At 42.4% G+C, this 25761-nt stretch overlaps 1 protein-coding gene across 1 annotated transcript in view; it reads right to left on the reverse strand.

The window, feature by feature from the left end:
• Nucleotides 1-8873: 8873 nt before the first annotated feature.
• LOC119172711 (glycine receptor subunit alphaZ1) overlaps nt 8874-25761 on the reverse strand; it is a 150646-nt gene continuing 133758 nt past the window's right edge. Inside the window, exons 6-8 of the mRNA XM_075892897.1 lie at nt 15168-15302; nt 11015-11394; nt 8874-9204 (exon numbers count right to left, since the gene is read on the reverse strand). Coding sequence (XP_075749012.1) covers nt 9037-9204; nt 11015-11394; nt 15168-15302 — 683 coding nt within the window. The 3' untranslated portion in view covers nt 8874-9036. The remainder of the gene's footprint in view (nt 9205-11014; nt 11395-15167; nt 15303-25761) is intronic.

Below are 25761 nucleotides of genomic sequence, written 5' to 3' on the forward strand. Positions count from 1 at the left end.
AATTTTTAACATTTCTGGAATAATAGAAAATGAATTAAAAGCCCCGAAGTAACAAGGCACTGTAATTGAAAGAGGTCATGTTTCTTGTTTCAATAACCGAATAACGAAGATGTGTGCAGCCCATGGTTTTATTGGACTATCGGGACTATATAAATCCCGGTATGAACACATTCTTGCGTAAAACTCACAAAAAATCAGGAATCTATTGTGTGTATTTGAAATACGAGATGTTATACCATAAATATTATTCAGCAGCTAAATCCCAGTTTTTTTTATAACTGTTGACAAACTACAAACAGGTCTGTTTCAGCCTGCAGTTACAAAATGTTGCTAAGAGACTATTTCTCGCAATATACAAACTTGCTTCAACTTAAATGCTTTTTTTTACGCTGAGCACAATCGTTAGGTTTGTTTGTTCAAGTTAGTAAATATCTGCTTGAAATAAAAAGTTGTAGAATTGCTGCGTTGTTTAAAGAATGCTCTTAAAAAGGTTGCCTACCATTCGAGAGCTACTCGATTAGTACGGACTTCGTATTCGTATTCGATTCGTTGTCAACGTTGTCGGATTCATGCTTGTCACTGTTCTTGAATTCGCTATTCACAGATCCCCAGTAGCCAACCATACGTCCTTCTAGCATCTCAATTTTTCAACCCTTATACACCTTTTTTTTATCTGCCACAAATTATTTCAGGCAAATTCGACGGTCTTGCTTAGTTGCTTAGTTCCTGAGCAGAAAGTTTCAAAGACGGAACCTCTATACGTTAGATAAATAATGTTGAAATATGTGTCATGTAATTCTTCTGCAAAAACACGATATCCGAGCGCACGCTCGGAAAATATTCCACTGCTCAATTAAAAATATAATAACAGTGTTTCCCGGTTGTATTCGCAGCTTTTGCATTTTATTTTCAAATGTTGTTCTGTTCAGTTTATGAGAAACACCGTGACACACGACATGCGCAATCTAAAAATGTTCGCAGCGTATCCCGTGGCGCCTTGGTACAGCTAACCACGCGACAAAATAAAGATGCTGCCAGAGATTAATAGCACGCTCCCGGGTGCGGGTGAAAAATAGGCCAGGTTTGTCGGCACATTTCTCATTTATGTGTCAAGCCTGCCCTAGAGCCACTTGGCGAAACCGACAATCCGAAAAGTAAAAAAAAAAGTATTGGTAAGCATGCCTGAAAACGCAAAGAAAAAAAAATTGTTAGAGATCCACTGCAGAGATGACCTTGCACTTTGAAATGAAAAATCAGTTTAATTGCCACAAGTGCACTTGTCTTCAAAAAAATTTGCTGCACAAATAAAACTCCAACAGGTGAACACTAAATATTACTTGTTTAGTTTTTAAACTAGTAATACACAGTGTAAAAAAATTGGCAATGTTTCCAGAAAAAAAACTGTGACTTTTGCAATCGAGCATCTCGTCCCTAAAAGGTGACAAAACAAATCTGTAAATTGTATATTGCAAAAGATCTATGAAGGCTGAAATTTTTATTTTTAGGGCATTTCTTTAAAGTGTACCCTGAACTCATGGGATAGAAGTTTGTTGAACCATTTGTCACTCAGTGGAAAATGTCAAACTATTGTCACCCGGTGCTTTCTCCACTAAAGAAGAGGAAGAAATCGCCCAGCCGAAGTGATTTCAACTCGGAAAAAAGAAGCGTGGGACGTTTTCCCTAAGCCGCGCCAAGCTTGACACAGTGACGCTGTTGGATTCTCAAGTCCTGAGGCTAACGCTGCTTGTTGCTATGGCGTTGTTCTTTCTCAATAGGTTTTGTTTTGTTGTAAGGAGATTTCAATCTTTTGAAACGAGGCTTTGCTTGAGTGCCGACCACCTTCGCTGTGGCAAGGTTTGTCCGATTCAGTGTAATCTTCCCGCATTTTCTGCCTCTCTATACTTCATTTTCTTTCAATCCTACTGTGTATTCTTAATCTTTTGTTGCTTCTGTTGTCTGAATTTTCTTATATTCACTGCTTGTTTCTTCTTTCTCTTTCTTTCAACAAATATTTATTTGAATTTTTTCTCACAGTTTATATACTATGTTTACACACACACACACACACACACACACACACACACACACACACACACACACACACACACACACACACACACACACACACACACTCCTACTTATCCTTACTTGATTTTTCCTACCATCTTGCTATACGATACTGTACAAGGCAATGCAAGTTTTTCGCAGCGTGCCTGGATAGCAGAGTGGGCCTTAAAAGGCCTTCGTGTGACGAGCCCATGCAGCCGCCACGCCTGCGGGGTTCCGTACTAGAGATACCTACCTATTTGAAAGTTGTCTCTTCTTATGGCGAGGTACCTGCATGCCTGCCTTTTTGTAGGGGTGAAACTTCTTATGGCGTGGCTTGTGCGTCCCGTTGTCGTAGTACGTAACCTGTGGCATATACCCGCATAACAGTGGCACATACCCGCCCTCAAGCACATATCCGCCTGTGCACATGTTACGAAAAACGTAGAGCGGCGTCGTTATCACGCTCTTGGTGTTAACAAAGCGCTGACAGCAGAAATGTTGTACATACTCTCATTTAGTCCTTGGATTGCTCGCTGAATGGTGGTTCTTGAATAAGATGATTATACGATAAAAAGAAGCGAGATGGCGGTACGTGAAGTGTCCCCTAAATTGACGGACGAACGCATCAACGGACGCACGGACGTACAGACAGACAAGCAGACGTGCAGGCACAGGCATGGACTGACGGACGAACGGATGCACGAACGGACGTACAAACTGACGCACGAACAGGCGCACGTACCGACGGATGCACGCCCGGATGAAAGCATAGACGGATTGACGGACACTTAGTCCCACTCATCATCATTCATTCCATGGATATGCTGTATTTTTTAAGAAGTGAATGTATGTATTCATAATTGGGCAGCGCACAAAAGGAAGCACACAAGAGAAGAAAGCAGGACAAGCGCTCGACACACCACCGCCCTCTCGTCGTGGGTAGTGAGTCTGAATCCCACAGCCTCGGAAAGATTTTCTCTTTCTTCTACTTTCCATCTCTCTTTTTTTCCTGTCTCTCATTTTTTTTCTCCCTGTACCACATCCACTCGCCATACGCCGTCCGTCTGTTGTCCAGTGGCTGCGGCATATACCCATTCGTGATGAATATAGTTTGTGTCACGAAATTACACCAAGCTACAACAGCTGTATACAACAGCTTCGCTTTTAAAAACATCGCTCGTTGTATTTCTTATTATAGACAGTCGGAATCCTGGTGATTGAAAAGATAGCATTAAATGCTTGCGCATAGTATAGACGACGCTTCAGCGTACCAGGGTGGCATTTGGGGGGTAGAGGAAACTTCCTTTGCCCAATGGTTGTGCCCGGGGCTAGGCATGGCTGCCATGTTTACGAAGTGCACCATGCTATGCACGAACGGGTCATAATTATTTTTAGTGAATTGCGTGTGCTTATGCAGATCCTTCATAAACATTTTGGAATAACCGTAAGAGGTGAGGTGACTATTATATTTTCACGCGAGAAGTCGTGGCTCGCATGAAGACCGCATTTTTTTTTTTTACCGAATATGTCTGACTATTTCTCCGGTGTTCACATTTACATTTATTACCCGAAATCTGGGGCGCTGCGGTGCCAAAATATATTGAACAAAAGTCACCTACCTGAAACGAGTAGTCAAAGAGCACGTGCCCGTTCTGAAAGCTGTTAATTAATATTCAGCGGCTTCTCGCACTTTTTAAACTTGCCTTTTTTTTTTACCAAGTCGTCCCTAGGTGCATGTTCCAGTATGTCAATTGACATTGCGACACAAGATATAGAGAGTCCTCTAATCTATTTCTATGCAATTGGTTTTTTTTTACTGTACGTGCACATGCGCTCTTTCCCGAAAAAAAATAATCTATCCTCATTACTCCTCATTGTAGGCGTCTGACAGCGCGCATGAGCTAAACCTGTTGTTTTGATTACGACATAGCTGGGAAACGGTGCGAGGTTTAAAGAATATTAATGTGTAGGTTTAAAAAGACAGACTTTGGAATATGGGCTACGCAATTCATGAATACGAATGACAATATGAATGGCGATTTCTTGTATTGTACTGTACACTGTAGTGCTCTGAAAAAAGGACAAGTGTAGAATATAGGTAATGAAAATTATCTTTGCAAAAAATTAAAAAGCACGTGAAAAAGGAATCTACTCGTTAGTGGCATATACTTACAGTCAATGACTTTGAGGCCCCACTGTTTTGAAGCAGCAAACTGAAACATCTAGAAACGCAGGTGGTAACGTATAGAATTTTACCGTTCGCAACTTATACATGAAGCACAAATAAGAAACACATGAGAATGTAAACTATTTTATTTCATAATATGAGACCCAATGATGCAGAGATTGTGATTTCGTGACCAGTGCACACAACATTCACAAAGTATGTAGTAGGGTAATACACTCCTTGATGAATAAACAACAATTTCGTTTGAAAATATTTCAACAAACATTCGCTATAGGGTGAGCAAAGGTGACGTAATATTCGGTCTGATAAACGCATGGAACACTGACGCCACTATGACAAAGAATGAACTTAGATTTATTGTTTTTGCCTGTGAAAAAATAGCAAATAAACACTAAAAGCATCTGAAAGAAGTGGGACAGAAGTTTTGTTTTGTCTATTTCCTTTACTTTGTCGCGTAAACATTTTTTATTCTTTATTTACTTGCCAAGGAGGCTTACAATTATTGGAAATGTTACTGGATAAGATAAACCATAGTATACGATGTATTGCCACACCACGCACATCTATTAGTCGGCTCAGATTACATAGGTGTAGTGAAAACCTCAGTGATGGAAACGAATGCGTACTTCCATTGACCAATGCAAGGTACAACGTTCAACAAGAATATATATGTAACATCATTCTAAAAACGTAGCTTTACTGGAATATGAGAAGTATTGGAACGTGCATGCGTGATTCATGAGCAAAACCATGAATGAACGAATGATATATATATATATATATATATATATATATATATATATATATATATATATATATATATATATATATATATTTATATATTCTGAGGCACATTTGTCAGTAGCGCAGCTTTGTCAGACACCTTAGGAGAATAGAGCTCTTGCTATATACTTCTAGGTGTAAACACAAATATACACCGACTACAATAATGTAATACGCTGGGGCTATTTACACAGGTATTGTATTTCGGACACCATTGACTTTTTACATGCTACAGTGAGCACCGGGCACCCGAAAACTGCTCTTTTTGTGTATGAAGCTTAGGAGTAAACTTCCAAGAAAATGGTTATCACAAAATAAATAAGTATTTACACAATAAGTACGAATCTTAAAAATCACCGTTTTTACAAAAAGAAAGCATAATACTTGCACATACTAATCCAAATACGTTACGCGGCACCATCACACGACGCATTTCAGACACGAATTAATAGCGCTATTTTTAGAATGATAAATAAAGCAGGTTTTTGAGTTAATTATTACACGCTTTGAACATTGTAACATGTACTTCAATGTTTTGCAGTCACGAAGTAAGGTTTCTGCCTACAGGGTTTCTCATGGAAGCTAAATCATTATGAGTGAAGAAAAGTGAATGATTTAGCACAAGAGTATCCAGCTTGCAATTTCGAAAAGAACGTCACCAATGACACTAAGGTAAGAACTTGGTTGTTAAAGAACCTGGTACCCGGTACTAGCGTGATTTTAATGGCCGCTGCTCTCTTTATATGTGTGTTTCTCACTATTAGAATTACACTAGAACGCAAAAAAAAACTTGCTTTTAAAGTGAAGAATGCAGTAAGATAAAAATTAGTTCGCTTAACAAAAGAAGAACGAAGCCGAAATATGGGAACAAATAAAAACACAGTGAATTATTTGTTCCTATTCTTTTTCACTGCTTTTGATCAGTTAACTATGAACCAAAGGGTCCTTTCATGATAAAGTGACGCTGTATTTAGATTTTGTTTTCCTAAAGCTCGAATAAACAACGGCAAAGTAGCATCATCGTAGAAGAAAAAAAATAGACAATGGAAAGTGCCGCTTATCTACAAAGGAACAGTTGCCCCATGCACGCATAATGCTTCCACATAAATTCTGTACTTTGATCTCTCACGATCCGTAAATAAAATCATTAAATATCACTTATAGGTGCGCTGTTGTTTCAGCGTCGCATGTGCTTCTGTTTCACTATTTCTTCAGTTTTCAACACGTTTCGCTACTTTTTCAAATCCATGTGATAGTCTTCTTGCTGTCTGCACTATGTACCACTCGCGGTATGAACAGTGGGAAACAATAGTGAAAGAACGCAGAACAAAGTATAGATCTATAAATAGCACACGTTTATGACACACCTTTTAGTGGATTGTTTAGTGCTCTGTTTTCACATTCGGTGTTCATGCTTGTAACGGGCTTTGTGCAACTTTCATTTTCTTTTTTTTTTTCATTGTTTGTTTCATTTGCTCAGTGAGAAGCAGTAATTAATTCTCCCCCTGCCCCCTCAAAAAAAAGCAAAACAGCCGACTCTATAGATTATTTCAACAAAGTTTCCGGTTGGTGCATTTTGCATTTTCGCTTTTATTCATTTCAAATGACTGATTCAACCATACACAAAATGATACTTTAAGACCATAAAATCTCAGTTTTTTTAAAATATGAGAGGACGAGATATAAACTCGAAACTTTTTTCAATGCGGCATTTACGTACTGGTTACAAATACTCTAAAATTTATATTTTATGTTTTTAAAGGTAATTCACTCTTGTAAATTAATGTAGAATAGGGTTAAACTAAATTGCAATGCGCTATTATTCATTACAAGCATTCAGCCTTTTTTGTTTTGTAAATAAACGAGCTGGTAATGTGTCTTGCGCCGCTCCGAATGTGACTAGATGCTTTGCAGCTTTTTAGGATTAGCATGACATAATGCTTACGCTGAATCTACCTGAAAAGACAAAATACAGCACCTGGACTGAAATTCGAAACATTAAATACATTATGCAGATTCCCGGTTTTTAACCTGTTGCGAAAATACAGCGTCTCAATGTCAGCTTGTTATATATCAAGTGTACTTAAAAATACAGAACACCGACATAAGTATAGGCAGTGCTTTCAATGTCGGAAAACATCGGCATATAATCTTACTAAAAAAACAGTGATTCTTAAGGTAATATTGCGTAAATATCTACAGCTCTCTTTAAGTATTGTTTTTTAGGTAATTTATGAACCGATGGTACCTCAATGCACACGAACTATGAGAAATAAAGAGACGTAATGCTTTTGCTGCGGTTTACGTGATAAAGCTTTTATGGCCACTAGCAGCAGCTAATAGACGTTCCACCTAACTGTAATCAAACCGTGGGGAGCATAGATCTGATGATATGAACTTACATAGTCAAGATGAAGTAGAGAAATTTTTACGATTTGACAAAAAAACATGTTAAGCACAATCATTCAGATGTCATGAAATATTTATACAAATAAAAATGTCTAGATGATTACATGTAATGTGAGCATTTTATATTCATCAAAGTACTTGGCGCTCGTCTTTCATGCATTGGTTGGGATTACAATTTTCCTGAAGGAAGGTGCTTTCATGCATTGGTTGGGGTTACAATTTTCCTGAAGGAAGGTGCGAAAGTCATTAGGTGGCGACACGGCAATGAAAACAGAAACCCATGAAGCGCTGAATATGCAGCTTAGTCTTCTAATCACTGCCGTTAAGTAGTCTGCATACGAAATGTCTTGAAGAGCCCTGGCAAACCAATCTAGCATCCGAACATATTCAGGCCATGAAGCAAATGTTCACTGCCTTAGGCACAGTGGTTCACCAAATGCGGCAGTCGTATTACTCTCTGACATTCTGGAGACTGGACTCAGCATGCGGCCGTGTGAAGTGTGTGGACCAATTCACCCAGGAGAAATAAGTCAGAGCTCACCATTCGTTTGGCCTGAAAAGAGTTCATTGCAGCAAAGACTCAGAAAAAAAAGCACCTTGAGTGGTTAGCGATTTTTATTCGCTGCAGTGGGTTTCTTTGATTAAAAGTAATTTGGTCATTGCAGTCAGTCACGGATTAAAATAGTGTAAATCCTTATACACCTAAACAGAAAACCACATAAACATGATAAGTTTACTTTGCAAACTAAAGAATATGAGCAAGATGGAAACTCTTAGCCACACATTGATTGACTTCGATGACGTCACTGGCACGCACTGAGTTGTATTGATTCATACTGCTTATATTTTTAAAAAGACATGATGGACTCTCAGTGTGGACTGTATGTACAACTTTACGTAGCATTGTATATCACATGAAGAACATTCACTGACAAAAAACTAATTGGGTAGTTAACAAAAGCTAGCATTACGGCCCCGGGGTTTATACCAGCACCGTTTCCATAATATTCTCAAGGAGAATGCTTGATACTGTAAACGTTAATGACACTTTTGCGAAGTTGGCGTAGCGTTGAATGAAAACAAATATGCTCACATGTCGACTACGTTATGGTGGAAGATGTGCAGTATTTGGTCTCTTATTCAAGAAATGTCCAAGCTAAATTTATTATTACCCTAAGTACAACCACGATTTCGATAGGTAAAATAGTTGTTATTTACAAATATTTGCCTATAAATTTATAACCATGGAAGTTCTGGCCATAAAGACGGTTGTTGGGTCGTGCAACATACCCGCCCGGAAAGGCCGTGCTACAATGTCAAGCGGCAGGCCAATGTGTCACCACCGGATCGAGACAAGGAAGCTCTGTTGACAGCGCATCGGTTGTGCTCAAGACAAAGAGCAATAGCGTGATGGTCAAACAAAAGAAAGAGATTGCGGCTGAACAAAGAGTGCAGCTTCCTCTTTCTCAGGAACGTGAGTCGGTGATGGCAGTTCCTTTCAAAGCTCAGCAGTCGACCATTTCCCGGCGGGATCCAGCCAGTCGTTTCTTTCCAGCCTACGACTTCACGTTGGCAGCAGCAACAACAGAAGCCGAGACCACAGCCGGCTAGAGCATGTAATAGGGCCAGTAGAGTGCGTTGAAGAGGCAAAAGCCAATTGGGAAGGCAACCCGGCTCACTTGGTCGATCTGCTTTGCACGGTGTCTGTAAGCCAAGATCACGTGGGTGGAGGTCGGGATGGACGGCGACGTAGCTCTAGTTTTCTCACTGTTTCCCTGGAGAACAATATGAAAGAAGCCCAATGAATTGGTTAGCAGTCCGCTGCACCAGGCATTTTTTTAGGCATGCTTTTTGCGAGGCCCTTTGATATGGCCTCTAACGTTGGCCATTCGTTGATGGAAGCAGGTACTAAGACAAGTAAATTAGTGCAAATGTAATCAAGGTCTAACTGCTTGCTTTGACTTTTTATTGTTTCCTATTGTAAAGGCAAGACACTCAATTAACAAATGTTAGTTTTTGAGCCCCCTGTGCATGGCATAGGACTTTGTTTGTCCCTGCAGAATGCAAGTGCAAGTGACACTCACTTCGATTCATGGTATTTGTTTAGCGTAGTCGTTTTCGCCCAAGGTTTTCTTGTTTTAATCAGCTATATACAGGCAAAAATAAGTTTGTTCTGAATCATTTGTTAGTGACTGAGTTAATGACTGGCGTTTTCGAACCTTTATTACCTCATTTTTAGACAAGCAGCACCTTGAACTACTTTTATAGATAAACTATTTCTTTCTGAGCGTTGTTTACAAATGAGGAAACGATTTTGCCTACCTCAATTTCACCTTCATTCGCTCCTCAGAGGTGAGATGGCAAAGCGGTCACAAGACGAAAAAATACAGCGTCATTGTTGTTTGGCAAAACATAAAATAACAATGCCCCACTTAAGAACCAAGTGTATTTTGTTACTAAATCAGAAAAATTCGTGAGATTTATGTGATTGAGCTTACCTCGGCATTCACGAGTGGCTCGAAATAACAAGACCCTTTCAAAGACACGTCTCTGCAGAAGTTTGCTTGAAAAAACCTTATAACAGAATATCCTCCACTTCTAGTATTAGATACGAATATGGCTGACCAGAAGATAGTAGTGAATACCCTGTAAAGAGCCACACTTACCTAATTTAATACTGTCTACTGTCAAAGGCCTTAGCTTTAGGGGTTCAAAGCTCTAAGATTAAAAGTTACGGAAGATAATTTATTCTACGTCACGTTGTCGAGGCGTGAGGGCAGATTTTTCACTACTAACAGAGATGAATAGCCTTGAACCCAAGGTGTCACTGGAACCAATAATCTCATATATGTTTTTGTATTCTTCAACGCAGCAACTCTATTTGAAGTCGCTGCATAGAAAAAAAAGAAAGCCCCATGTTTAAGTTCCTGAAATGATGAAGAGAAGCCTGCTGATCAAAACGTTGGCTCCGGTGTCATCCCGGATTTATTATTATTCCTCTATTCAAGCCTTCATTGTCTCCTGAACATCTATGCATCTCAATACTTACAGTACGATGTGTTCAGAATTCACAAACAAATTTCACAATGCCTTGGTTGCGTTAATATATGCATACTTCTCAGGACAACAGGCTTGCTCGAACAGCTGTAGACTGATGATGATACTATATACCGCGCAAGACTGCCGATTGTTGATGTTCTCTTTCCCTCCCTCCCTCACTCTCTCTATTTGTACTCCTATTTTAATCTTCCCTAACCGCGTCCCCTGCTCATGGTAGTGTACCGGTTATCCTGAAATAACTTTCATGCCTTTACCCCCTCTGTCTTTCTTTGTCAATTTCTCTCCATCCTTCAACATATAAACCTCTCTCGAGTGCGAGTGTTGGTACCTTATGTTATCCTGTAGACTTACCCAGCCTAATAAGAACATATCATCTCTCTACCTTACCATCGTCATTCATCACTCTTTCACTCCTCAATCACCCTTCCCAGTGTGGAGTAGCAGGCCAGAGAAAACTATAGCTCAGGCCGACCTCTCTACATTTCTATAAATAAATTCTTTCTCTCTCTCTTATGTTATCCTTACCACGACAAGGACGAGATCTTGGGACGCCTCGACGTCCCCCATGGAGGCGGGAACAATGTGCTTTCTGCGTGCGAGGTAAGAGACGAACGTGAACTCGAGCACCGCGGCGAACACAAACATGGTGCACGTGCCCATCCATACGTCGAGCGCCTTCACGTACGACACCGGAGCCAGGTTGGCCTGGTGGTCGGAGCTCTCGGACGAAATGGTGAGTAGTGTGGTGACGCCCAGAGTGATGCGCGCTGGTATGGCGTCCACGTCGAGCCAGAAGGACACCCACGACACCACCACGATGAGTGTGGATGGCAGGTAGGACTGCACCAGGTGGTGACCAATGGATCGCTTGAGGTTGAGTTCAGCGCGAAGACAGCTGTACTCGCCTGCGATCCGGTAGGAATGGAAGCGAATAAAGCCCGTAATATGAGATTATTTTATCAACTGAAAGCGAAACTGGGTATGTCATTTTGTTACATAAACAGAACAGGGCATTTTTTAAAAGTTGTCCTGTCGGCATGAACTATTATTTATACAAATGCAAACTCGCATGAGCTTCAAAACTATGCTTAACAATAATAAGGACAACTGGGCCAGTTGGTATGTATGGTTACTTAAACTTTCTTAGCGCACACAGACGATAAGGACAAAAGAAAGAGAGACAATTGTAACGCTCGTGTGTCTCTCTTTCTTTCCCTTGTCTTCTGTGGGCGCTAAAAAAGTTAAATTATGTATGCTTTAGTCATTGAACAAAGATTGAATGTGAAATGCTTTAGTCATCAGCACAAACATTTCATTTTTCGGAAAGTCGAAGCTTTTGGTTCATTGCCACTTCAAGCTCTGTACTGAACGCTTTTTTCTTGTGTTTTTTGTTTTCTTTTTGCTCTCTGAAAACTGAATTGCTCGTCGGAACATTCATTCAAGGTGGCTCTGAGATTTTCTACATATTCTCGCGGGTAAACAAGACAGAAAGCCAGGAGTTGACGTCTACTCCAGAAACAGTTCACAAAAACGTTTTTCTCCTTCCAAATTGTGTATGCACCCCCTCCCCCCCCCCCCCGGTGGTTCGTAAAAGATATGTGTCATTACACCCGCTCCCACAAAAGCATCGTCACGGTGCAGCACATTAGGACGCAAGGAAAAGGAAGAATGCACTATACAGGGGGAAGAAATGTGTCGTAACACAAAATAGCTCAGTCGGTCGCTATAAAGTATGGTATAATATGAAAATAAACAAGAAAAAACATGATGAAATGGGTAAAATAAAAGAAACCGCGCTAAGTTGTCAATACTGTCTACAGTCCAAAATAGCGACGCAACAAGTTGTCTGTACCGGCCGCGTTGTCGGATGGGGGTCCACACCCAAACTTGATCGTCTGGGTTGAAGGGGAAATTCCGGTGACGAAGATTGTATAGGCGTGCGTCTGCAGATTAGCGACGCTGGATATGGCGTCGCTCGAGTTGACGGGCCTCTTCAGCGCGTTGGATGAACAAGACAGTGTCCATGTTGAACATTCCAGGTTGTAGAGAAGAACCATTGGGTCGAGCATTGTGCTTACTTCTCGCTCGTGCACAACGGGAAAAGACGTTAAACCCGTCCTTTCTTGAACTGCAGTATTTTAAGAAATTGGGATGTAAATTAAGATATCGTCCCAGTTCTTGTGGTAAATGGTAACATACATTGACAGCATGTCTGCAATTATCTTGTTTAGTCGTTTAGCAAGCCCGATTGCTCGGATGTACATCTTAGACTGAATATTTCTTACAAAGTTATGGATGAAAGCTGTGATGACGACAGCTGGAGCATCGTGACGGAGGACAATAATTTTAAACAAAACAATTAATGGGCGACTTCTACCGCGGTAGCTTTTAATAGGGCTTTTGTTTCGTAGTATTTTGTTAAGTAATCTCTTGCAACCACAAACCACCAATTTCCAGATGAAGACACGGAGGAAGCGCCCAGAACGTCTACGCTAAGCTGATCAAAAGGCGCCTTCGGTGTGGCTACTGGAAGTAGGAATCCTGCTGGTCGTACGGGTGGAGTGCTACGTCATTGTCAGTCGTGGTATGCGCAAACAGTGCTTCACAGTTTTCGCGAGACTTGGCCAGCAGTAGGAGCGGCGAATTCGTTTCAACGTGAGCGTGTGCCCGAGGTGTCCGTAAGATGGTGCGTCGTGGCAAGCACATGAAATTTCTTACAAAAACTAGGTTGGCACAGGTAGTAGGTATGTGTAAATGGCGTATTGTCAAAGTTTCTCTTGTAAACAACTCCACCCTCAAAACAAAAGGAGGTAACTGAGCGGGTGAAGCTACGAGGAAGGTTGGATTCGCTTCCTTCGATTCGATGAGCGCACTGTTCTCCAAGTCGTCAAGCTGTTGCTGAGCCAAGCTTGTTGCTGACAAGGCAGAAAGAAAAGCATCGTCCTCTCCATGGTCAGTGTTGGCATTTTCAATTCGTGCACGTGAACGACAGCTGGAGTCGGTGTGTTTTCGCCCAGGCTTGAGTATGATGGTGACATCTAACTCTTGCAGCCGAAGGCCTCGTAACGAGAGCGGCGAGGCGATGGTGACCTCGTCTGCTGGTGTTAAACAGTCGAAGGCACTCACTGGCCCGTGAAATACGCTTCAATTTCGCAAGTACGCTCACTGTACCATGGACATCAAGCATAGTGGTGGAAGCCGCTGAAACCAAGTTGGCGGTACTGTCAGTTGCTACACACGTGGCCCGCTTCGCCGCAGTGGTAGCACAGTGGACGATTGTTCGACGTGCCCTACACGCTTGCCTTGCCAGCACTTGGTCTTGGGCCAGGCAGCACTTATGTGGGTATGCTCGGGACCATTGACCCGGGTGGCGGACTGCAAGCAGTGTCTTCGAATGAATAGGTAGCCTGCTAGATTTCACACATTCAGGGACCTCTGGCTGGTGACGAGGAGATAGAAGAGCCGCCGCATAGGTTAGTGTGGAACCTCAGGCATTGGTAGTGCGACTGGGGCGACAGCTCGCCTGCTCTCATTTCTGATGGCGTCCGCTAGTGTTGTCACAGATGGTCGGGGTCTTACCGACGTAGCTCGCTCGCACAAAGCAAAAGTATTGCCAAAAAATTGTGGCAAAGTTAGCGAAAACGGCACACCGACTCACGTTGCGGCTTAATTTCCGCAATGTGGCGATCGAAGTATAAATATAAATTTTATAATATTGCGTAGTATGGTTGGTCAGTAATATTTGCAGACAGTTTCAAAGGAGACATTTTTGTTGCAAGGGAGAAAAACGTTTTCCAACTGAACAAATGCAAGGTGGTAAGAAGCCTGCCTTGGCCTCATATTCACTGCATAGCACGTCAGCGCGAAATTCTAGCGGGGGCTTTTCGGCAGCGCATAATGCATTTCATACAGCTAGCTGCTTTTACTTTTTTCAGTAATACTGCTGCATTGAACTTCTAAAAAGAGCAGTAGTGATTTCTTTAAGAAACAGCATCTTCCCCGTTGGACCACCAAAGGGCAGTTTATATTGAACCTCTTCTTAGTCCCAAGGCGCAGAATTATAAAGCTGTCAATGGACTGCAATACAGTATTGAGACATTGTGTATGACTTCTGATAGTTTATGCACATAGTCTTACAATAATTAACGACATCACTGAAGAATTTTCTGACTAAGCTGTTCTTATGATGTTTCCGGTATAAGCAGATGCGTGATCGCTTACCCCTAGTCTGGATGATGAAATCGTGTGTCCTAGATGTACACGTTGAGCCTGCCCTCCTTTCGAGCATAGCGTCGCATTTTCAGCGCAGCATAAAAAGCACTATGGTGCTTAGAATTACAAATCTATGTGTTTTCTATCAAAGAAACACACCATCTTATACTTACATATTATTGTTATGCCTCAGATATCGGTATTATTTGTTTTTTGATTGTGACGTTGACAAATATAAGCACAGCAAGATAACTGGACGTTCAGCAAGTGCATAAACTTCAGCGGGGCGGCTGAATAGAGTGACCAGTAGTCAGACCAAGTTTGTTGCATTCAAGTATCCAAAGAATGACTATCCTCTTTTAAAGCACACTATTTTTTTTGCCTTCCGTAGCGGCGGTAGATCTCAGCACTTAAATGAGGACTGCTAATATGTAGTCGAAGTGCTTTGGCTTGACCACACACTCACCTATCTGAAATGCACCGCTGCATTTTGTCAAACTGATCTGTTGCAGCTCGAATTGAGCCATCTTTAGACCACTGTACATGGTGACAGCCTCGGCATTCCCCCACTGGAGCTCCACTTCTTTGGTCGTCTTGGAAACTGAAAATACATCAACGCATTAGGTACTGCACTCGCACGAGCGAGAAGAACACTCATCTTCGGTACAATGCAGTCTAACAGAAGAAAAGAAAGATTGTGTTGCGCTTTCAAATGTCCCCAGCTTCCTAGATCTGATACTCCCATTAAAGAGATACCTTACCGTTCTCTTTGGTCCCATGCCCCCCCCCCCCAAGAGAGCGTAATGAGGGTGAAAGAGAGTTCCAATGTACCATTAAAGTTACTCACATATGTGCCTAGTCAGAAGTGTTAAAGTATTGCACCATCTCCCTTTTGGGGACCATGAGTAGCTTGCGAAGCAGCGCGTGGGTCGGCTTAAAGTTCCGTTCATCACGGGCACCTTGCCAGATGTTAACGCGTCCTTGCAAGTGAAGCACACCACGAGTTCGCTGTAGTTTCTACTACTGTTACACGCCCCGAACTCTTGTTCGGGCAGGCCAAGTGATAGCACCTGAGTTTATAGCACGCCTGCAGAATCTTGTTTTTCAACGCCATCACGTGACTGGCCTAAATGCGTAAGCGCTGGCCTGAATGCGTAAGCGCATGCCAACATGTTCGGACTAGGATACAACGCGCTGGTTCATCGCGCGTCTGCAGAATCTCGTTTCCTGGCGCCATCACATGATTGCTGAGAGAGTGTAAGGGGGAGAGGCCATGGCGTCTCACCCAGCCCCTTACACAGGCACGCGCTAGCTTGTGAGCGCGTTCTGACAGTGCTAGAGCCAGCTTTTGCGCATGCGCCGTCCGGATCAGCGCACACACTAGATTGAGCTTGGCCATAAGCTGCTTCGCTTTTGAAAGGAGTCAACGGACTATGTTTATTATAATGTAGCCGTTTAGATTTTGGGTAAACGTTGAAACTTTTTCAGTGCTTCATAGACATTCGCTCTTGTGTACTTGCGCGTGGGTAAGAACTACTGTGACGTTTTAATGCAGTCTGTGTATTAACCTTTCACATTCTTTCTACTATATTATGAAAAGTGGAGTCGCCAGGTGCATCGATGGGCGCCAACGTCGACTCAAAGGCAAATAATAAAAAATCGGTAATTGAACGCAATTTCGCAGATTTCACTCTTTGCTGAGCGGCAAACGCAATAAGAACGCCTTTCGAGATCAAAGCTTTATTTCTGTTTGTGTTCATCGTCAGCCTGACAAAGCTCCCAAATCTCTTCCAACTAGTCTTTCTCACTCGAGTGCCCTTTCCGTACTTGCCAGAGTTCTCATTTGCCGGCGCTTTTTCTTAACGACGGAAAGCGGATTGTCGAAGTCCACGGGTTCCCTTCAACGCGTTTTCCTATATTTCTTTTAACTCTCCAGTCGATGGTGCTGAAACGCTGTAATTTCCAGCCTCCTTTTAGACACGCTGATTACAGACACAAAAGATTGTCCTCATTGACAAAAAAAGCTAACTGAAACAGAACTTAGAATTATTTTTGAAAAATATGGTCCCGCAGTCGGGTCCAGCGCGCACTGAAAGTGCAAATGTGTGTTGGTTTCGGAGATAACTGCAGGTGTCTACGACGAATACACGAACTTTTTTTAACAAATTGGAACAATCACAAAAAGGCAAGCCTCTCATTTCGCAAGAATTGAAAATTATATATATATCGAAGGCAAAATCTACTAATGACTGCGCGTCCGAAATTTCGTTGCCAGTGCCCTCGATGGAAGATTGACGCTTAGAGTAACGACTGCAGCTCAGGAGCGACCACTCAGTGAGGATGTTCGAATTCATTAGCTTGCACATTTGAAATATGTTTTAAAATGTTAATGCAACCAAAGTAAAAACAAACGGAAATGAGACAGCGACGTTTTTCAACCAAAGAAAGAGAAGCAATGACGAGGACAGACTAGCTGCTTGTTTGCAGAACTTCACAGACTCAGGATTTCGCTGCGTACGTCCGATATTTCCTTTCCTTGTTGTTGTTGTTGTTGTTGTTGTTGTTGTTGTTGTTGTTTTGCCACATGCAGTAGGAGCACCTGCCGTTAGCGTTCTCGCCTCACCGAGGTGGTCTAGTGGCTAAAGTACTCGGCTGCTTGACCGCAGATGTCGGGATCGAATCCCGGCGGCGGCGACTGCATTTTCGATGGAGGCTAAAATGCCATAGGACCCTAGGCTCAGAAATTGGTTCAGGTTAAAGAATCCCAGGTGGTCAAAACTTCCAGAGCTCTCCACTACGGCACCTCTCGTAATATTATTGTGGTGTTGGGACGCTAAACCCCACATATCGATCAATAAATCATGTTAACATTCATTGAGACAGTCCTTGATATATAGTTCTTGAAATACTTCTGAAGAGAATTCTTGATAAACTCGTCTGAATAATCTTACAATAAATGCTTTGCTAATGCTTCTGAAAGTTTTACGTTCACGTAAAAAAAACTAAATTATGCGTGTTAAAGTTCCATCGAAAATAGGCAGAGATAATTTTTTTTACCTTTGAACTTGTAAGATAACGTGTAAGATAACACGTGATGTAATTTTCTGCGTACTGTGCTTGCGGTATGTTTCTGCTTTGCTGCTAGGGTGGCACGACCAAGTCAGGCATTTACTTAGCCTTTAGTCGTGTCCCCCAAGGCCATCTTGTTCAATTTCGCCTTGAATAAAGCAAAGCAAACCAAACCAAACCAAACCAAGTATCAGAAAATACAGACTACAGAGTAGGGAAGTGCCGAGTTAAAATGACGCAAACGTGCTGCACAGTGCTTTCTTGCCACGATAAATTGTTTGACAAAGGTTCAAAAATTTCGCAATTTCTGCGTGACAACGAAATATGAAGTTGGGCATGTGAATGGGTTATAAAAGAATTTTTGCGGCTTTTTTTTTTCTTAGACAATGCCACAGAAATATTTACTTCAAACGCGCAGTAGATGTTCAGTCGGTTGAACGTATTAGCAGTATGCGAGAATAAGAAAAATACATCATTAACCCTGTAAAATAGACATGTTAGGGATTTATAGATTCATCCAAGTCCCGTTGTTCCTGCCGCAGAACACTTCAAACCGCTATTTCGGAGGCTGGCAGGTTCGCTAGTCACAGATCAATGACGAATGTAGTACTTTGTTTCATTATTGAGAAAATTTGTCTCATCTATGTTTCCCTAGAACGAATCGCAACTGTGACTCGTCTGCATGGGCACCGGAATATGCCAGGGCTACGGGAAGGCTTGCAACAAGGAAGAAAAAAAGAAAATCGCAGAATATCCAAGAGGTGAATGATGACGAGGGGGGCGAAGCGGACGAACTGTGGGACAGAGAGACAGACGGAAGGACAGACGCACGTACGGACGAATGGATACACGAACGCATGGACAATTGCGTGTACAGACGCGCGGACGGATGAACGGAAGCATGGATGGACGCCTGGACGAACGCACAGATGGACGGATCAACGCAGGGACGCACGGATGGACGCACGAGAGAATAGACAGATAGACAGAAGCACGGACGGACGCACGGACGGACGCATAGACGAACGCAAGGATGGACGCACGGACGGATGCACAATTTCATGGATGGACGCACGGGCGAACGCAGGGACGGACGGACGCACGAATGGACGCATGAGAGGATGGACGGATGGACGCAAGAACAAAAGGACGGACGGGAGCGCGGGCGGGCTGATGGACGCTTCGCCTCACTCATTATCATTCACTCCATGGATATGCTGTGATTTTTAATATTTATCATACTACAAGTAACATTCCCTAGTATCGTACCATTTGAATTTTTTAGCGTATACGCATTTCGTTATAAGTACGAGTACCGCCCCCTACGGGTGGTGCAAGAACTAACGAGAGGTGGCTACATACGTTTACGACGGGACGCTCAGCCCACGCCTCAAGTAGCTTCGCCCCTGAAAAATTGTTTTCAGAGACCAGACAGTATTTGTAGAACCATCTTCCAAGATGATAAAACAACGACATGAAACTAAGCATGAGGATGTATGCATATATTAAAAACCGGTGTTTGTCCATCAGCTTTAAACAGCATACGTCTCACAAAGAATACGATACGCTTCTTCAGGGTCGTGATTGTTACCTTGATGTTATGACGAAGTTTCATTATTATTCATTCAAATTTAGTTAGTATTTCAAATTGTGCCACCTCTAGCGCCATTGATATGTGGGTCGTACTTGCATTCATCTAAGCTTGTACCACATAAATGAGTGTCTTTTTAAAGATCAATATTTAAAGATCAATATTTTTAAAGATCAATGTTTGTTTTTAGTCGAGATATGGGTCAAAGTGATAAGCACCTTCATATATCAGAGGACACGTTGTACTGTTTCTGTATGCATTATGTTTTTGCTTTGTCATTTTCAATGTTCCCACCTGGAGAAGGATAACCATGTATTAATGCTTTCGCGTAAATTGAACGGCCTCGTCACCAACAAAAAGCAATCTAACATATACGGTATTTTTATTAAGCGTATGTATCAAGTTAAAAACGCTGTTTTGAACTCCAGTGAATAAATCAAGCTTACTTGGTTGCCCACAAGAAAAGAAAACGAGCTTTAATGAAGATCCGTTATCTTTGCGTCAAGACAGTAAATTGAAACAGGCGAGAACCTTTGCGTTCCGCCGGGCGATAAGAAAGTTGCGCGTCCATGCATGACAGTAACGACAACAAATGGCTTGAACTATTGAACCTCCCTCGCCTCCTTTGTCAGTGTTGAGCGCATCAGTTATCGGTACCACCGTCCATCATTCCCCCATGGGAGATGTTCTTTGCCCTCTAGCTGCGAAACTGTGTAAGCAACAAAGGCTTTCAAACCCGTCCCGTGCTTTGCAATACCCTTTGTTACAACCTGTTTCCCCAAAGGACCGAGGCCGACGCTCCATAGTTTGACACACGTCCAAGGTCGGCGCTGTTGTCGTGAGGCGTAGCACCCGCTATACAGCTCGAACAAGAACCACGCACTCGCCTATTCTGGTTTTAATTTAGTTTTTGCTAAATACTGACATGAGCCTGCCATACAGGATAGCTAGCGGTGCAGTAAATTTGCACGAATCTGGAGGGTTAAAAGATGGGGCAAATTTTGTGCCCTAAAGCGACTTTATTGCGACGGTATATTTTTACGGCTGCTACGTAGCCTTGAACGTTTTTTGGAGACTTAGGAGCGTAATTTTCCTTTTGAAACAGACAACGCCATGGCCGTCCAGCTTTTATAGGCGTTTAGAATGGAGGGGCGTAGATGTAGAGAGATGCGCGTCGGTGAAAAGTGAAAGGTGACTGGCTGGCGCATTTTACGAGTCTTCCACGACGCCGCTATAGCTCTAATGATTGAGCAGTGACCTTTCGGTAAGACGCACGTTCAGGAGATCCGCTAGGAAAACAAGGCACTCTGTGCTTTGCGAACATGATCTGGAAAAGTGTCGCGGTGATCCCTCGTGATAGGAAGTCTGTGGGTACTGCAGCACTTTCAAAGACAGTAATCGGCAATTACGAGTGCGTATAAAGTGTTATAGGTATCATACGCCTTCGTATAGTTTCTATAGTTTTTTTATCATCGATTCATTTTATTCATTATTTGTATTCTCAGAACCTCGGCGGCTCCCTAGGCGAGGAATAGATGGTTAGGTGAGTGTAGAAAATACTAATGACATTGATGGTTTTCGATAGGAGCTCTGAATTGTGAGTCATCCATCTTGAGAATGGCTGTGCCATGCAAATCAGTCCAATGGTGAAAGTGCTGGAAGCTGTCGAAAGAGCAAGATGAGAATAGCATCATTATGTGGGATCTTATGTCACAAAATTATGAGACGATAATAAGTGGTGGAATTTAGTGGGGGGCTCAAGAAATCCTGACCATCTACTGTTCTTTAACGTGCGCCGACATCACGCAGTGTATGGGCCTTTTTTCAATTTCAACTAGGTGAAAATGTGGTACACGCTGAGAATATGTTCTTTAAATCACAGTGATGCTAAACTCGGTGAGCAGGTCGGATGCTTGTGCTACCTCCTGATAGTTTGGGAAAATGAGAAAATGAAATGATTACGATAGAACTAAGGGTGTAATTGCTGAACATTATTCTAGCCGCGTGGTTTTATACCGATTCCACAGAGCTTACTCCTCTTCTTTTCTGTCTCTTTCTGTTCTATTATTCTCCTTTTCCCCCACCCCAAGTGTAGGGTAGCCAACCGAGCCAAGCTTCGTTAACCTCCCTGCCTTTCTTCTCTATTTATCTATCTCTCTCTCCCCCCACAGAGCTTATGTGGTCAAGCTCATGTGTGTAAAAACAGCGTCAGCGCATTTCTTTTTCTTTAACTTATGAAACTTTCTGAAGGCGAGGAGTAACACTTTGGTGTGCTGGATCTATAGGCTAGGAAGCAATTATACGAATAGTTCACTAGCAGAATTTGGTATCAAAGCTATGTGTGCAGGGTTCATCATCGACAGGGTATGCTGGATTTGCGCAAGTAAGTCGGCTTACTTGCTCCACGTTGGTGATGAAAAAACAGCGCAGACGGCTGGAGCAGTGAAACGGATTAGACATAGTACATACTGAGCTGTTTCTATGTTTCACTGGTTTCTTTATTCGTCTGCGCTGGTTTGCCGTAAAGTCTGTATTTACCTGTAGATATACCAGGCTTTTGCGTGCATATCCTTCAGCAGAACTTGTTAAGGCTCTGGATAGTGAATACGTGGCGTGGTTCAAACGCAGAAAGAATCAAGAGGGCACGAAAGACAGCTTTCTTTCCTTTGTCTGGTTGGTGCTTCATCTGGCGTCGTAGCGATTTGGGTTCGTTTTGTGCTTTCCTTAACTTTTTTTTTCAATCTCAATTTGAGTCAGACTTCCAAAATACCATTTCATGCGATAAAAAAAACCTCATTTAGGCTCCTCAGTGCACAACACAAATTTCAGAAAAAAATGGTAAAGGCTCGTATCCTGCGATAGTGATTTTTTTACGATACCAGTCTCTCTCATTAGCTATGCAGAATTCAGTGGTTTGAAGCAATCGCTGGTAAATCAGTATACAAATGAGTGTAATAGAAAATTACCTGAAATAGTACAACAGCGTGGGGGATACAATTGTATTACAACTTAAATATATTTATTCATAATTTTCAAAAATTGCACATGGATGCAATTTAAAAGTTTCCCGGCAACCTGTTTTCAGGTAATAAGTTGTTCCATTTTATTTCTCTGCCATACGAATTCCCCCAGCCAACTTCCACGAGAATGAAAATCATTTCATATGATTTCCACGTGGGCATGCCACTTTGTACCTTTCTAATATATTTATTTCCTTAAACTTAAAAGCGTTCATCTGCGGTTAGACGTTGTCCTCTTTAGTTTTTTTTTGCAAAGCATGGGTAATTTTTTTTTGTTACAAGAGAGATCTTTTCAAGTAATGTAGTGTTCTCAAAAGCCTCTAAAAGGCTTTTGAGGGCACTACGGGGAGCACCATATTTTTGCCTCCCAGGGTTGTGTCTCCATCGGCGTCTTAACATGAAAAAGTAGCACCACCATGGTTTTCTATCTTATATTAGAAGAATTCACAGAATAATACTGTATATTTAAAACAATACAGACTATACTCCATCTCACCACTGCCGTTCAGCACTGTAAAAGCTATTGGTTGTAAGCAAGCCATATGCTTGCGCAGGAACACATAGTTCCCATTCGCAAAGTGAGATATATGCTCTTGTTTAACACCTGCTGCTGCACATCAATAAGTAGTGTGTTTACTCTTCATCAATTTAAGTTTTATATAATTAGGCTAATTGTTGTATGCTTAACCACGGGTAAATGTGGTTTAAAATCAACACTGCAGCGTCTGCACCCAGCCGAACTTGATCTTGACGTCCACCCAGGGGGCTTACAGTAACAAAGGAATGGCGTAATGGGCTATTGTTCTGTGCCATCTAACAAAAAGGGCAAAATATCAGGTAGGCTGTGTTGATCCATATTTGTGAGATAAGCTGTTACTTTAACTACGGCTTTCAAGCCTAACGCGCTGAGGATTCGATAGCGGCTTATAGAAATAGTGCAGTGTAATCACTAATACATTTCTGTAAAAGCACCAAGACGTAAATCTGAAGCAAATACAAGCGTCCGTTTGGAAGTTACGGGCCACTGAACGCACGACGATGGCGTGATACTCCAGGCGTAGGGCAACAGCGTCGTTGTCTACACCTGTGTTCTTTTTCCCGGCGCTGATATCAGCTCCCCCGGGCGCTGGCTCGCCAATCGTGAGCGCGCAGACGCGAGCGGTACGGTTAGCAGACGATGCGGCACGGATGAATATATGTTGAGGTGATAATTGCCATTCCTTTTGACTAAACCACCCTGTAGTCTCCGCATTACTGAAGAGAACTTCTGAAATGGAGTATCGATGCTTTATCAGGGAGATATGTTTTATCAATTTGAGGTATATGTCATTGTCTCTACTTATGTTCAAGCAAAATGTTTATGTGCATCTGCATTGGTGCTTGCACTGCCGTATCTCCTCCATCTCTTTCCCGCTTTTTACAACGAAAGCTGTTATGAGATCACAACACGAGTCACGCGCAGCGCCGTAGTGGTCAGCCGCCGCCGCCGGTGTCCGTAACTACTTTCTCACGAAAAAAACAAACTAATACAAGCACTAAAGATATGTTGTGACATTGTGGGATTAGAACATGGGTCCAATGCGCACCAGCGCGGTATTCTACTGCAGAGCCATGGCGCTGCTTGGGCATCATTCGCAAATTTGCCTTTGACAGGCTGGGGGTTGGGTAAAGCATCTCGTTATATACGTAATAAAGCGTTTTTAGAATAGCGAAGGAACATTCTGGCACCACACAATGCAAATGGCGTAGCGAGTGGATCGTTTAATGCTCCAACAAATTACAAAAGCTCGTTCTTTGTCGTCGTCAGGCACTGAATGCAACACAAAATTAGCAGAAAATTCATTGCAAGTGTTTAGCGGATTCGACGCTTCTTCGAAAAATGACGAAGAATAGCATATTGAATCCTGGCCTGCTACACAGAAATTATGTATATTCATGGCGTAGTGGGTGCCCGGTCAGTGTACTTCATCCATTTACCCGAAGAGTGTTTAGAAAAGGCTATGGAATGCCGTTGCTAATGCTTTCACTGTGACTGTGCTGCGCGTTCCACGCAGGCCTGGCAATTTTTCGACTGCCTGTTTTATAAAATTACATGCAATGACTTAGCTTAGAAGAGCCGATTTTCTGACCACGTGCCTTGTATTGTCAAAATAAAACACACTAGCCTTTCCGGAAGCAAAAAGAAAAAACTGAGCGCTTTATTTTAATCGGAAGCAGCGAATGTCGTTCGTTACTCTTTGAGTATTAGCGCAAACACAAAAATGATACATTCGTCAAGAACAGAGAACACAGTTTACTAAACCACCAAGACGCTCAATTAGGACCCTAGCGAACATAACAAAAAGATTAAGCTGTTCCTTTTTAAAAACAAACAAGTGAGTGTGTTTATCCCATTTACCGACTTCCCCGGTGTAAAATGAAAGTTCGCTTGCGTTAATCCTGGAAGAAAGCGCAATACATGTACATTGCTAACATTGCAGGTATAATCGCCTTTTTTTCTCAGTGGGCTTTTTCTCTAATAGTTTTCTTTTTACAAAAGAGCGAGCATCAGATAGCATCGCCCAGCCTCTGACTGACATTCCGTCGAACCAGATCACAGCGAATTGGCCAAGCGCAAGCAGTAAGCAACACACCAAGGCTACTGTTTTTCTTAATGCAGTTGAACAGGTTGTCGATTTTCTGATTGGAGGAAGAAGAAGTGGCCAGCGCTGTGTAGGGCTTTGTTAACGATTGCAGTGGCGGAGATCGATGGTGGCTCGCATGGGCGCCAGCGCTCGTTACCCGTCCAAATACGTCGGAGCTACCTCTCCGATTGCGCCCACTCCCATATACGGCTTTATAGTTCTTCCACCCGCTTACTGCTGTCTCCTGGCCTTCAAAGGCGGAAGCCACGTTTCGGATAAGCTTACAATCTCTTCAACCGATATATTTCGAAGCCGCAGGTCCGAGGGTACGTAGGTGTGATGTTAAGCGAATGTCCCGCTACTCTTTTACAGTTCGCGAGTGCCTCTAACGAGGACGATGTAGCCGTCATCAGCTACGGTCCTTCCCCACACAAATGCGTAGCGGCTGTTTCCTATGAGGCGAGGAACGTAGCCTCGAATCAGCCACTGCTCCATTATGGCATGTGCTGATTGTCGCGCATGACAGCGAAAACTGCGCGGAAGTTACAACTGTGCTAGTTAGAGTACATACACGGTGTGTTACATGTTTCTTGCCAATAACGCGCATGATGATTGTTCTCACAGGTAGTCTTGCATACCGGAGAAGTGTGCCACTAGTAGGTAGCTCTGCTATCGCAAAATATTTGTTTCTCACATCAATATGGCCTCTAGTAGCTTTGTGTAATGCAGGAGAAGTTATCATTTTGTTTGATCATT

The sequence above is a fragment of the Rhipicephalus microplus genome, chromosome 4 (assembly GCF_043290135.1).
Source record: "Rhipicephalus microplus isolate Deutch F79 chromosome 4, USDA_Rmic, whole genome shotgun sequence".
NCBI classification, from domain to species: Eukaryota; Metazoa; Arthropoda; class Arachnida; order Ixodida; family Ixodidae; genus Rhipicephalus; species Rhipicephalus microplus.